Here is a 15,173-nt window from a genome sequence, read left to right on the forward strand (position 1 = left end):
GCCTTGTTAGTCTGTATTTACAAAAAGAAAAGGAGTACTTGTGGCACCTTAGAGACTAACAAATTTATTAGAGCATAAGCTTTCATGAGCGACAGCTCACTTCATCGGATGCATCTGATGAAGTGAGCTGTAGCTCACGAAAGCTTATGCTCTAATAAATTTGTTAGTCTCTAAGGTGCCACAAGTACTCCTTTTCTTTTTGTAAATATTCATTGGGTTAGAGAGAGGCTAACTCTAACTTGGGGCTGGGATGTCGGAGACTTGAACCTGACTCTCCCACATGAGTAAAAGATGAATGCCCTAGCAACCATCAGGCTATTGGCTATTCTGGGGTCTCTTATTCTCTCTTCCCCATTTTAAATGAAAAAAATTCAAAAGATTTTGGTTCTGTCCTGATGCAGAACAGGAAAATGTTTTGAAATTTCAAAAATGTTCATGGGATGGGAAAACTATTTCCCGCCTATCTCTAGATGCCATTTCCAGTGTACAAATCCTGAGCTATCCAGTCACCCTAAAAATACTACATTGTAATAGTCTAGTCCTACTTCTTCGCCAACACCCTGTATTTAAAAGTGTGCTATTTTCAGAATGTTTTATGCTTCCTGTTTGTCTACACAACACTGTCCCTTTTGAAGATTTGGAGATACCAAAGAAGTTAAACAGGAGAGTCCTCTTAATACAAAATCTACTGTGCATAAACAAACTCCTGATCAAATGTTACTAATGTGCTTAAGGCTCATGGTGAATTAATGATTTTTTAAACAAAACCTTTAAAACAAAAATATAGCAGTTTGCTTTTTCACAGGGAATAAAAGTAGCATGGACAGTGTATGCTGTGAAAGCAGTTGAGTTGTCTCTGAGTGTGATTCACATGATTGTTTTATGTTTATTTAATTGACTCTTTTTGCAGCGATGTATACAGATAATGACTCTCGTTTATACTCAATATTCTGCTTAACTTCTTGTGCCTGCAGAATGCTGAAATAGATTTTAATTTTACTGAGGAAGAAAATGCTCTTGTTTTATATCTAAACTTCCCTTCATACACTACACTTTATCGGTTGTACTCGTTTTTAGTTGTCAGCATTTTAGCCTCAGTGATGGCAGGTGCTTTCGACACCACAGGTACTGTTGGAATTGCATAGTCCTGTATTAACAGTCTATAACAGTGTGCAATTCCCATTTCCAAACGCAGTCTGTCTTCTGACCTGGCGCAGCACTCAAGGAACACAGTGAGTCATAACCAACAAAATGTAAAAGGAAAAAAAAAATCGTACCTTAGCTTCTGACCAGCTGGCTCAGTGATCTTACTGAACTTGTCCATGTTCCGTATTGATAGTATCAGGTAAACTAGTGATCATTTAACGAGAACACGTGCTGTTTTGTATGATCGTAAGAAGGAGCGCTATACCGAGCAGTTGACCTGAGCTAGATCCCACGGGTTATCTCTGCCTGGTTTCTACGTTGTGAGAAGGAGAATGCTAATTTATTACGAGACCTGAAAACTTGCCTGAGCACATATTTGAGTTTCATGTTTCTAGTTCATCATGTGACACTCACAGCCAGCCAGGCGGCTTGCTTTGACTCCTGAATGTTATGCAAACTTGATGACCGACACCTATTGGGCGTGCAAATTCCCCTGAAATTGAATGGCTCAAGTCTCTCTCTATTACTTCCTCTTTGTGTCTTTCATGCAGCTGGTGTTTTAATCAGATGGCATGACTGGAAAATATAACATTTACGCCACAAACGCCAGCTCTCTGCCCCATGCTGACTACTTCCTGGTAGCAGAAAAGTGCAGGCGAGCTATCGGAAGGGATGATCCTGTTCAGTGTCCTGACAAATTATGCATGGGCTGCGGCTTCGGTTTGGCATCAGTGTAGCTTCCTTTAATGACTCAACTCCAAACAGCCATAGAGATATGTCTCAGGTTTCAGAGTAGCAGCCGTGTTAGTCTGTATTCGCAAAAAGAAAAGGAGTACTTGTGGCACCTTAGAGACTAACAAATTTATTAGAGCATAAGCTTTCGTGAGCTACAGCTCACTTCATCGGATGCATTTGATATGAGAGATATGTCTGAAACTATTCCCCCCCCCCCCCTTTCAGGTGAAGGTGGTGATGTTTCCAGAGTAGCCTGCAGCAGTAAACTATTTCCCCATGGTATTTCTCCTTCCCACCCCACCCCCCACTGTTCCTCTGATATTCTTGTTAACTGCTGGAATTAGCCTACCTGCTTGTCACCATGAAAGGTTTTCCTCCTTCCCCCCCCCCCCTGCTGTTGGTGATGGCTTATCTTAAGTGATCACTCTCCTTACAATGTGTATGATAAACCCATTGTTTCATGTTCTCTGTGTGTGTGTATATAAATCTCTCCTCTGTTTTTTCCACCAAATGCATCCGATGAAGTGAGCTGTAGCTCATGAAAGCTTATGCTCTAATAAATTTGTTAGTCTCTAAGGTGCCACAAGTACTCCTTTTCTTTTTGTTAAATTGGTGTTTCACAGCTCCATTCCATTCCAAAACAATGCTCAGCGGCACCATCCCCACAGAGGAACAATGGAATTCAGAGGTGGGGCTGCCCTGTGAGGACTGATTGCAGCAACATGGTTGTTAAAAGAAAAGGAGGACTTGTGGCACCTTAGCGACTAACAAATTTATTAGAGCATAAGCTTTCGTGAGCTACAGCTCACTTCATCGGGGTTAAAAGCTCAGAGAAGTGGGGAGGATCTTACTGTGGGGCTATATTGTGAAGGAAAGTGTTGTCTACCTGGAAGACTCTCAGGTGACTGGAGGTCTAGGGGCAAGAGACTGGAAATTAAACAGGTTTCAGAGTAGCAGCCATGTTAGTCTGTATTCGCAAAAAGAAAAGGAGTACTTGTGGCACCTTAGAGACTAACAAATTTATTAGAGCATAAGCTTTCATGAGCTACAGTGAAGTGAGCTGTAGCTCAGGAAAGCTTATGCTCTAATAAATTGGTTAGTCTCTAAGGTGCCACAAGTACTCCTTTTCTTTTTGGAAATTAAACAGTTACCCTGAAATTCCCTTTCCCAAAGGAGTACTTGTGGCACCTTTGAGACTAACAAATTTATTAGAGCATAAGCTTTCCTATGTGACAGCAGTAGCTCATGAAAGCTTATGCTCTAATAAATTTGTTAGTCTCGAAGGTGCCACAAGTACTCCTTTTCTTTTTATGGATACACACTAACACGGCTGATACTCTGAAACCTTTCCTAAAGGTACGTCTACATTACAAGCACTACAGTGGCACAGCTGTGGTGCTGCAGCAGACACACTTGCTACAGCAACATAGGGATTGTTCCATTACTGTAGTAAATCCATCCCCTTGACAGGTGGTAGCTAAGTCAATGGAAGACTTCTTCTATTAACCTAGCTGTGTCTACATCAGGGGTTAGGTCAGTTTAACTACGTCTGTCAGGGGTTGGGTGGCCATATGTCCTGTTTTGGCCAGGACAGTCCCATTTTTAAGCCCTATTCTGGATGTAGGGTGACCAGATGTCCCAATTTTATAGGGACAGTCCTGATATTTGGGGCTTTTTCTTATATAGGTGCCTATTACCCCTCCCCCTCTCTTCCAATTTTTTTCACACTTGCTGTCTGGTCACCCTACCTGGACATGTCAACTTTTTGGGCAAAACTGGGCATGTGTCCTGTTTTCTCTTGCCAACTGATGATCAGCTGGCAAAACCAAACAGGACAAATGCCCAGTTTCGCTAAAAAAAAGTGAGGCATGCCCCTCTCCCCCCGACAAGATGCAGGGGAACATTCAAGGGGGTAAGCGGCAATACCAGGATTCTTGGGCCAGCCCTGTGTGGAGTGGGATCAGGGGTGGGGCGAGGAGGCTGGGACAAACGGCTTGGGCCAGCCTCATGTGGGCTCGGGCAAGGGGCTCAGGCCAGCCGTACCCAGGGAGCTGGGAGGGGAGATGCTCAGCACTACCAGCTCTGTGCAAGGGGGGGCTTGGGTAAGCAGCAATGCTAGCCTTGCATAGGATGGGGGTAAGGGGTGGGTAGACTTGGGCTAGCCCTGTGTGGTGTCCCATTTTCACTTAGGTGGACCTAAGTTTCAGGTGCAGACCTGAGTCAAACTATTTAAAACACCATTTCAGTACCTAATGAGTGTTGGGGGGAAGAGGTGATCTGGCATGGGAGAAGTTGCAACTATATAACTAGAGGTGGGATGTTGCACTGATTTAATTAAACTGAGGAAACTCTAATTTAGCACTCTTAAACCAGATGGGGCAGGATAAACCTCTGTAAACCAGAGTTAGCCTGTTTCAGGCTTGGGCTACACTGAAAAATTACATTGGCATAGCTACATAGGTAAGGGCTGTGAAAAAGCCACCCCCTTGATCGACATAGCTATGCTGCCAAAAGCCCTGGTGCAGATGCAGCTATGTTGAGGCAGTTTTCCTACACTGACAGAAAAATTTCTTCCATCAGTGTAGGCTGTGTCTATACTATAGGGCTATGCTGACAGAGCTGGGTCACTATGGTCTCCGAGGGTAGATATACCTATAGTGGTCATACACAAAGTTGCACTGGATTAATTGAATTGTTGCAACATCACACCTTTAATTAAATCAGTACTACTTCTGATACCACACTATCAGAGGCTCGTTCACCTGCGCATCTACCAATGTGATATATGCCATCATGTGCCAGCAATGCCCCTCTGCCATGTACATTGGCCAAACTGGACAGTCTCTACGTAAAAGAATGAATGGACACAAATCAGACGTCAAGAATTATAACATTCAAAAACCTGTTGGAGAACACGTCAATCTCTCTGGTCACTCGATTACAGACCTAAGAGTTGGCTATCCTTCAACAAAAAAGCTTCAAAAACAGACTCCAACGAGAGACTGCTGAATTGGAATTAATTTGCAAACTGGATACAATTAACTTAGGCTTGAATAGAGACTGGGAATGGATGAGTCATTACACAAAGTAAAACTATTTCCCCATGTTATTTCTTTCCCCCACCCCCACTGTTCCTCAGATATTCTTGTTAACTGCTGGAAATAGCCTACCTTGCTTGTCACCATGAAAGGTTTTCCTCCTTCCCCCCTTCCCCCCCCCCCCCCCCGCTGCTGGTGATGGCTTATCTTAAGTGATCACTCTCCTTACAGTGTGTATGATAAACCCATTGTTTCATGTTCTCTGTGTGTGTATATCAATCTCCCCTCTGTTTTTTCCACCAAATGCATCCGATGAAGTGAGCTGTAGCTCACGAAAGCTTATGCTCTAATAAATTTGTTAGTCTCTAAGGTGCCACAAGTACTCCTTTTCTTTTTGCAAATACAGACTAACACGGCTGCTACTCTGAAACAGTATTTGGTGTTTTTCTTAAAGCCCTGGCTCCTGGAGTAATATTATAAGGTGAGAGTCTCACTTTTCATTGGAAAATATGAACCAAGCATACCCTAAAAGTTTAGAAACTAGAAGATAAATAAAAAGAACTCCAGATTTAATACTTTGAAAAATCTCATGATTTTTAAGCCAGTATTGTGATTTCTGAATGCATGGAGTTGACAGTACTGCAATAGAGAATACCAAGAAATCACGCACTGCTCTGTTTCAGGAAGAAACTAATTTACACATTGCATTAATGCTTTTATTTACTCTCTAGTGTTACTTTATAGTTTCAACTAAGAATCTTGGTTGGGAGTAGATGATTATAATATGATTCAGGTTTCAATTATTTCATGTTTGGAACCTGGCATTCTCTTTCTTCGCCATGCTAGAAACCCCTCTTTTAAAATTGATTTCAGTTAGTGCAGTTTTATTCCCAACATGAGCAGAGCATATTTTGGCTAAAATGGTTTTCAGAAATATTCAAGAATCAGTTTTTGCCTACTTGTGAAAATGATTTTCAAAAAATGTGTTAGCTATACTATGCCCTGCCCACACTAAAGGTGTAACTGTGCTACCAGAGAGAGTTTTAAAATTGATTTCATGCACAATCTGTTTTGTGGTATATTTTGATTACTAGCGAACTTCCCCACTCCTGTGCCAAAACAGAAGATGATGACAATTTTACTTTTAAGAAGTGCTTCATAATTTTTTTGCTTGGCAAGGAGTTTTTGTTTGGCTTCTTCTAGAGGAACTGCTGAATGGAGAGCAACAAAGCTCTTCCAGCCAACACCCAAAAGGATCGTATATAGGTCACATGACTCAGTCTGAGTCCATTAGCATGTTTCCTGAGAGACATCACTATTTCCTGCAGTGCAGCTTAGACTTCTACTGCGCAGTGTGCAGCAAGCTGGTGCGCTGTAGATTCACACCCTGGCTTGCCACACACTAACTCACCATGTATATAAACCCTAAGTGGCATGTTTTAAACTGGAAAACACTAACTTCTAGCACAGAAAGAAGTATGAGTTAGAAATACAGTGACTTCTCAATCATCAGCCCTAGAGAAGATAGGCCTTTTTCATTTACATCACATCTTTCTGTGCCAAATAAAATTAAATGAATGCTTTGTTAAGTGTGTTCTTTTTCACACAATGTATCTCATCTCTGTGGGTCAAATTGCTCTATGCCACAGAACTGCAACTCTGTATTAACTTTGGAAGAATCTTGGAAACTGGCATTAGTTGTCATAAAAGCCTAAATTGGTTACCACTTTGCACAGTGAATATCTCATTCGAAGTGTGGTAAGTAGCAGGCAAATAGCAAGACTAGGGGAAGGTGGATCTATTTTTAGTATCTAAAATAAAATCTGATAGGAATTGGGGTACATCTCTAGTTTCAATACATAAAGAACAAGCCTTCTGTATTTAGGCAGTATCATTACAACACTATGCAGTTTGAGTTTCTCATACTGGAACAAACTCACTTTAACATCTGCGCAGGCAATGTGTTTTATTTCCCCTGAGAACAAAACCCACTGTCTACAGTTATACTTCTGCTTTTTAGTTTTACTATCATCCGTTCTTCTCAATAAAAAAGAAAGTTTGACTAAAATGTTGCTGTATGATCAAATGCTGAACTTTAAATATTTGGGGCCATACTGGGCCATGTGGGGGCCATGTGGAACCACTCCTCCCAGAGGGAGACCTCAGGCGTGATTGTGCCAACGAGAGGCACCCACCCGCCTGGAGCACAGTTGAGAAGGAGTGCTCCTCTCTCTGCACCAAGGCAGCATTGCTTGGGCCCTGCCTCCTCTCTGACCCCTTCTAAGTAGTTAGTGCACCATGGGAGACTTGGCCAACTGTAGGGAGAGTGATTGTGAGTGACCCTAGTGCAGGACATAGAGAGTGGGGTATGGATGGAGAAGAGCTCTTAGAATCTTCCTTCTCTTGAGTGCCCACCCAAGAGCCAGTCACAGTTCAGCCCTAAACCTTTTCATTATTTGAATAGGTGTCCTCTACAGTGCTGACATGGCCAGAAAAAGGAGTCAAACAAAGATGTTAATTCTGCAGGTTTCAGAAAGGAAGGGATGTCCTAAGATATGAAATATTTTGCATGGTACAAATGTTGTTTACATACATAATGGACCAGATACTGCTCTCTCTTCTTTATGAGTCAAGCAGGGCAAAGCAGGTGGAAAGCCAATGACTCCTACACTCCCTTCTCTTTGCCTTAGTCTCTGGTCTCATCTGCATGGAGACTTAGTGTATGTCTATACTGGAGCTAGAGGTGTAATTTACAGCTTGAATCAATATACCTGCACTAGCTCTGATTGAGCTAGTGTGCTAAAAATAGAAGTGTAGCTGTGGCAGCACAAGCAATGGGAGAGGGGCTAACTGTCTGAAATATGATCCTATCTGAGACTGTAAGTGTGACCTCAGGCAGCTGGCTCATCCTGTGCTCGTGCCACTGTACCTACACTTTTTTATTTTTAGCATACTAGCTTGGTCAGAGCTAGCATGAGTATGTCTGCTCAAACTGGAAATTAAACCTTCCAGCCCCAGTGTAGATACACCTTTAGTGCCCAGAAAACTAGGGTGCAAATCTACAGTGAGATAGCCTACTGCACGCTAACTGGCCATGTGGACCCTGCTACCATGCTCTAAGGTCCATAGTGCCCTTTGATGTACTGCAAAGAGCAGTATGTCAAAGTGCACTACAGACTTTTTGTGTGTGGTAGCCTGGCCCACTTAGTTACAGCAGGCTAGTGCACTGTAGATTTACACTCCAGCTTGCCATGCTCTATGTCTCTGTGTGGACAAGCCCTCTGGAATGGCCAGAGAAAGCATGTATGGCTGGAACGTTGCTTTGTTCTGGTATATGCTCTGATAATCCCTAGCTGCTGCAATGGCCCTTGGAGGCCATTGGCAGCCTAGGCAAAGGAGAGAGCCCAGACCATCTCAGTGTTTAGGAATAGGCAATTACTAGTTGTCTTAAGCCTGTCTCACTTCCTAACTTTTGCTTTCTCATCCTGCTCCTTTCCTGCTCCTCAGTTACATGAAGTGGCCTAACCATGTCATTTAGTAGCAGCATTAGGGAGTGGCAAGGAAAGAGCCAAAAAGTGTTCTTTGGTGGAAAGGGTGATGGCTGTGAAATAGCCAGGTGGGTTTGTTAGGAGAGGAGAGGTTCTAGGAAAAGAAAAGTCACATCAAGTGTTAGAGCACCAAAGTAAAAACTATAGGTAATTATATAAGTGAAGATCATCAACTTGGTTATGACTTAGATAAGATGCAAAATAATTAGCTTACCATAAGACACTCATCTCTGGAGAACCACAGCTCAGAATTATAACTACAGCCATGATATTTGTCTGTTACCTAAGATTGCAGATTTTGTGAATTTTGCAGATATTATGTATGTTTACTCAATTGGTAACTTTGAGTTAAAACTACAAAACCATAGTTATTTAATAGGAGTACATCTCTATATTAGAGTTGCTTATTATTGTTTATGTTCCCTCCTGTGCAGCATTTATTGTTGAGGTACAGCATTTGAAACTGTTATTTGGTATGTTTGAGGACATAAAAGCTTGTAACTTTATACTCTAGGGGGAGTACAGTAGGAAAAGAACAAATTTACATTTAATAGTAAAGACTCTTTTTTAAAATAGCAGTTTGTTTCTCCCCTCCCCTGTTGATTTAAAATGAAAAGGCAGCCAAGTGTGGGTAGGGGTGGGGTTGAGGAAGAAGAAGTTTATGAAAGTCTACATTTTTAAGGAACACTATCCAGATTTGACAGGTTCCCAAATATTTTTAAACTGAAAAATTTGAGAGTAAATGTTATTATTTATTGACTGAATATTTCAATTATATTGCCATAGCATCTAGGAGCCCCACTGGACCTGGACTTCATTATCCTATGCACCATGAAAAACAATGGACCAAAGAGTTTAGAATCTAAGTAAATAGTAGAGCTAAGGAGAGTTTCTGGATTGACAGCCCTAGTGATTACTATTTGTCTATATATTTCTAAAATGGCTGTCCTGGTGGTATTTGGGAAACTGATTTATTCACAGAACGCTACAGCATGGACACTGGCAATTAAAGGTTCCTCCTATTATTTCATGTTGTGGGGATCTGACAGGAATTTTAGGATGTAATAATTTTTAAGCTACCCTATTTCTTACTGACACAATATTAACAATAGACTGGGCTCTGTTGCCACGCAGAAGTTGTATACTGAAAACGAGATTCCAGTAACTATTGTACTACTAATATTAACTGTAGAACATTTGGGTATTTCTGGTATTACATATGTGAGTTCTAAAATGTTCATATTATTTAACAAGTAATAAAACAAGCATGGGAGTAGTTTTCGAGAACACACTATACGAAACTTAGTTTTTAAAGTGCTTTTTCCCCAGGGGCTGTGGGCTCCAAAACATTTCCGTCCAGCTTTAGCCTCACACTTAGTCTGCCAGTTAACTTTCAGTACTGAATTCACAGGTATATTTCCCTTTTTATGCTTTAAAAGAAACTCACATTATAAGCTTCTCATGAAATGTTGGTCTACAGAAACTCTTTGTCCTAAATACAGGCCCATACTACCAAATCTTTTCCATGAATCTTTGTCTGAAGTGAAAATGAAATCACTTCAAAGTGTCCAGCAGGGCATGGCATACCAGCTCAGTGAGGGGGAGTGTTCATTTTCTGAAAATATTTATGTAGATTAGTTTGCTGGCGGGGAAGTTCCTTGAATTGCAAATGAATATTGTTGAATGTTCTGGTGGCACTGACTGTGTCAAATTCATAACTGATTCTAAGACAGATGCCTGTCCAGCTAAGGAACAGAATTATATCTTATGATCTATATGTCCAAATGCTCTTCAGAATTGCTCATGAAGGGCAACATCATAAATCTGTTCACAGATGGGATTACCTGCTTCGTAAGTAGGGGTTCAGTATGAAACACATGACAGCTGTGCTGCAGGATATCTAGTAGAGTCTGGATAGATTTTTGAGGTGTTGATTTTGACCTGCAGAGGTCTAAATGGCCTTGAACCAGCCTACCTGAAAGACCTTCTGTTTCCTACTATTCATTGCCACACTTGTGATTAGCTGAGGCACTGATGTTACATCTCCTGGCCTGGATATAATAGACTTGCAGTTGCCGACAGGACATTCTCAGTAAGGGTCCTGGAGCTCTGGAATGCTCTCTTGCCCCTGGTCTGAAACAGGCTGGATTTGTTGATGTTCAGGGCATGGTGTAGGGCCAATTATTTCACCTGACCCCTTAGGAGAATTAGGAGAGAGTGAAGCACTGGCTAATGTATTGGTGCATTATTGTATGAACTTAGATCTCCCGTTTAGTAGAATGGGGGAGCAGATTGAAATTTCAATTTGATCTGTAATTTTAAAATAATTGGCAAGGGCACTCAGAGCTTATGTGTTTTGTGCTTTTTTTATAGTTCTAAATTGAGAAAATAAATAAATATAGAGCTATATTTAGTTGCAGAAGTTATTCAGAAACTAATTTCAAGTAGTGAATGCATTTGAGAAAATTGCAATCTATTTGTGGGCAACATGTAACCAGAAAAGGAGGCGATATTCAATGAATAAATATTTTAAAAGCAACTTATGTAATCATTAATGTGGCTATTTCAGGAAATACAAATAATCCTGTTAGTTCCATGGTCCTGAAGAGCATTATCTATTCACTAAAGCAAGTTTATAGGTATGCCAGAGATCCTAATATTTCCCCAGATATTACTGTTGAAATCAGATGGGTCAGGGATGGATGAGAATAATTGATAAATTTGGCTAATTATATCTGACATATCTGGAAACTAGCTAATGATTGATTGATATCAAAGTTACATTGAAATATTAATGTGAGAAGATATTTTTAGATCATTTCCAGTGTTCTGAGTCAACTTACAGAAATAATAAAAAGCTATGAAAGTGGACTTTAAGGAACTAAATAGGAGAAATGATAGAGGCTGTGGTAACAGCTGCCTTGAAGAAATGAGACACTAGAAACATAAAGGAAAAACTAAGAGTTAAAATTCCACTGAGAATAATATAGGAAACTGATATAGAAGACTGACAAGGGCTTGGCAAAAATAAAAGAACAGGGAGAATACAAAACAGTAAGAATGTCAGGGGGGCCTGTAAAAATACATTAAATCTTACCCCCAGAATTTCTTACTAATGGAAACAGAAAAAAGTTAGTAGGGCTGAAGAGATCAGACTTGGGGGGTTTGGAACTAAAAGTTTCAATTTTTTCAAACTAGCTTCAAGCAAAGCTGTTCAATTTGCATTTCTAATGATAGCTTCAACAAAGACCAAGGATTCAACTGGCAGAGAGAATGAAATGCCTTTTCACTCTGACAGTTGAGTTCACCAGGTCCAAGTTGTACCATACTGTGTGGAAGTTTGTACTGCTGCTGCCTTAGCCATATCTAGTCTATTAAAATAGTCAGAAATTTAAAACCAACACTTATCCTAAGCACAAAATTTATTTTTAAAAAATGATTTAAAATAAAAATAGGATCACATTCTGGCATTACAATATTGTAACATTTCAAGAGTTCTCAACATATAAGAATCTTTTATATTAAAAAAAACCATAAAAAGAATGTTAAGGTTGCAAAGTCAGACGCTCAAAAGCTAGGAAATGTCTGTGCAACCTTAATCCAGCTGCCTTATGCTTATGCATTATGATACAGTCTGTATTTACATGATCACATAGTATTTTTCCCCACAGAACCCCCAGAGATAGGACTGGAGTACTTGTGGCACCTTAGAGACTAACAAATTTATTTGAGCATAAGCTTTCGTGAGCTACAGCTCAAATGCATCCGATGAAGTGAGTCTCTAAGGTGCCACAAGTCCTCCTTTTCTTTTTGTGAATACAGACTAACATGGCTGCTACTCTGAAACCAGAGATAGGACTCTGCATCAAATGTATAACACCCCCCATGTACAGGTACCATGATACCAACACAAGTGCTGGTATCCTTGTGATTTCTTGTCTCTTCACATTTGAGTTGGTCCTGGAAAGGAAGAATTATGAATTGGTGCTGTGGTGCTGCTTACTGGGACAGTGCTATTAGAGTGGTGCTCATTTGCATGGGGTGATGTGAATTCTACCCCTAGCTGGCGTAAAACTCTCTCTCTTTATATATATAATATATGGTATGTTTAATGATTTTATGGGTTGCTGACTTGTGGATGTTTGGTCTCTTCAGTTTTAACTCTCTAATTCTAATGTGCCATTAAAATGGTATGTCAAGAGCAAGTGGCCATATCAGATGGCTGCACAGCAGCTCCCTGACTTTCCTGCAGTATGTGCAGGGTCAGCTGTCCTGAGCTCATTCTGCTGTTATTCCCCCAGGTGACTGAATGCTACACGGAGCTGCTGTCTGTCGGCAGCTGCTACTAGGTCCTTCCCCAGTCACTTTGCTGCTTCTCTTCTAGAAGCATGCCTCACTTACAGCACCTCCCATGCACTGCTCATCCCTCCAGCTTCACCCACAACTACTCCATTCCTTTCATACCCTCGATATTTCTCACTCCCCACACAGATACTTCATCACCCAGCGTTATTTATGTCCAGGCGTCGTCGTCGACCTCCTCCTCTCATTCCTGAGCTTAAAAAGTCAGAAATGAAGAGGTTAATACAGAAATCCCCCCACCACAACACAAACATCTAATATTGTACATTAACTATTGTACTGTTACTCAAAAGCAAAAGAGGGTTGCTATTTTTACTGGTTTCAGAGTGGTAGCCCTGTTAGTCTGTATCAGCAAAAAGGATGAGGAGTACTTGTGGCACTTAGAGACTAACAAGTACTCCTCGTTCTCTTTGCTATTTTTACTGTTTATCCTAGTGGTCAGCCTAAGAAGAGAAAGATGGAATACTCTCCTGCACAGTAGATAAGTATGTGGTGATAACATATTGTAAATAAATAATGTGTTTTTTTTTTTAAATGGGAAGACTCAAGTTCTCAGGCTTGGAGTGAAATGAGCTAAGCCATCTGTTCTGTTTCCTGTGCCGTGTGTGCTTGAGCCGCTGCACATGTGGAAATCAGCTCAAATGAGAGTATAAATTAACAATTCTTCACACTTCAATGCTCCAGTGAACCAGAAGTTATTTTCTTCTCAATTGCGAGCGCCAGGTGCAGCGCTTTCTTGTTTACCAAATATAACTTTTTAAAAGGGAAGAAAGACCATTGAAACTACAACATCTTGTTTTCTGTTGTCTAAATGCCCTCTTACAACAGAGGAGCGCAAAGCAAAGCAAATCAATTGATGGGGTGGGGAAAGATCCTGTGGAGGCACAGGAAGCTACTGGTCTGTGAGTCAGGAAATTTAGGTACTATTTCTGGCTCTGCTGCAGACTTACTGTGTGAACACGAGCAAGTCATATGGGCCTACGCTTTCAAAAACGGTCTCTAATTTTGTTTGTCTCAATTTTTGAGAGCCCAGTTTGAGTCATCTTGGGCCTGATTTTCAGAGGTGATGAGCATCTGTAAGTACAAATGAAATGAATGAGAAATGTGGGCCTCTAAAATCAGGCCCAAAGCATCTCAATTTGGGCAAATTTGGCCTTCATCTCTTGAGCTTCAGTTTCTCCAAGCTATGAAATGGGGGTAGTAATGTTCAACCATCTCATAGGGGTATTTGTAAGGCAGTATTCACTAATGTTTGCAAAAAGCTTCAAAATTCTTGGCTAGAAAATACCATCTAAGCACAAATTATTATTATTAACAGATGGAGACAATCCTCATTAAAATAAAGGAAGGTCCCTCCTCCTGCATATTAGGGTTGGATAGAACAGCGTGCACAATTTCACCTTCTAGATTGACCACTGCCAGTTTCCACTGGTACCTCCTCCCACTCTCAACCCTGTTTTCATCTGCTGCTGCTTCCTTGGCAGACTTGGCAGGGGGAGTTGTGCTAGTGAGGAGAGTTGATCAGGTAGCCTCATACCTATTACCGCAGTAGTCCCCTGTGGGTGGCTAGGAGGAAGAATTGCAGCCAAGCTGGATGAGGTGTTGGACTGCAGGGCTGTATGACACAGCTGCCAAATGTCATATGAAATGCTAGATCCTGGGCAGCCCTGCAGAGGTAAAAGATACTGAGAGTTCATTTCTTTGAGATCTCTTCTAGACTCTTTTGACTCAGGAGGCCGTGCAGCTACAGGCTGAGAGAGAGAGCATGCAAACAAGCACGCACACACAAGACTTTTCTGTTTAAGTCCTCTGATATCCCCTCAATTCTCTCTAGTAGCTCCAATTAAGTCAAGAGATTTCCGTCAGGATTCCCCTATAGTTTAATTTAATTGTCTGAAAAATGACAGTTGGTTTAAGAGAAAAATTTGGAAAGCAATTGAACAATTTTTGTCTCATTGGACATTTTTCACAGAATTTCTCATCAAATTGAGAAAATTCAACTTGATTTCATACCATTTTTTCCCCTCCTTTGCCCCCACTGGAAAAGTTGACTATGTCAAATATATCTCAACTAGTACAGCATTCACTAGTACTGCAATGGTGGTAATCCTGACACAATACTATGCATGCAGCAAGGTCCTTGTATGGTACTTGAAGTCCTGCCCTTCTGGCCAAGAGGTAAGGGTGTGCTCAACTGAACAATTAGAAGCCACACAACAAAAATACTACCCATATAATAATGCATTTCCACTTTAAGCCCCTGCAGCCACTGAATCTGCAAATCACTGAATCTCATAACTGGCTGTAATATTTTTGTTTGCTTGCATTGGTAATGTGAAAAGTA

At 40.9% G+C, this 15,173-nt stretch overlaps 2 protein-coding genes across 13 annotated transcripts in view; one reads left to right on the forward strand and one right to left on the reverse strand.

The window, feature by feature from the left end:
• The window catches only part of ZNF518A (zinc finger protein 518A), an 83,872-nt gene extending 81,885 nt beyond the window's left edge, over window positions 1-1,987 (forward strand). For both annotated transcript variants that reach the window (XR_006282570.1, XR_006282572.1), the window contains one exon: window positions 1,931-1,987. The gene's annotated coding sequence lies outside the window, so the exon portion shown is untranslated. The remainder of the gene's footprint in view (window positions 1-1,930) is intronic.
• The window catches only part of BLNK (B cell linker), a 129,937-nt gene that overhangs the window by 63,482 nt on the left and 51,282 nt on the right, over window positions 1-15,173 (reverse strand). Inside the window, exon 1 of one of the 11 annotated variants that reach the window (XM_038409622.2) lies at window positions 1,278-1,701. The exons of 9 other annotated variants lie outside the window; for them this stretch is intronic. In XM_038409622.2, coding sequence (XP_038265550.1) covers window positions 1,278-1,324 — 47 coding nt within the window. In that variant the 5' untranslated portion in view covers window positions 1,325-1,701. Of the gene's footprint in view, window positions 1-1,277; window positions 1,702-15,173 lie in introns of those variants that run through there. One more of the 11 variants, XM_038409626.2, reaches the window with a different exon arrangement.

This window comes from Dermochelys coriacea, chromosome 7 (assembly GCF_009764565.3).
Source record: "Dermochelys coriacea isolate rDerCor1 chromosome 7, rDerCor1.pri.v4, whole genome shotgun sequence".
Classification (NCBI taxonomy): Eukaryota; Metazoa; Chordata; order Testudines; family Dermochelyidae; genus Dermochelys; species Dermochelys coriacea.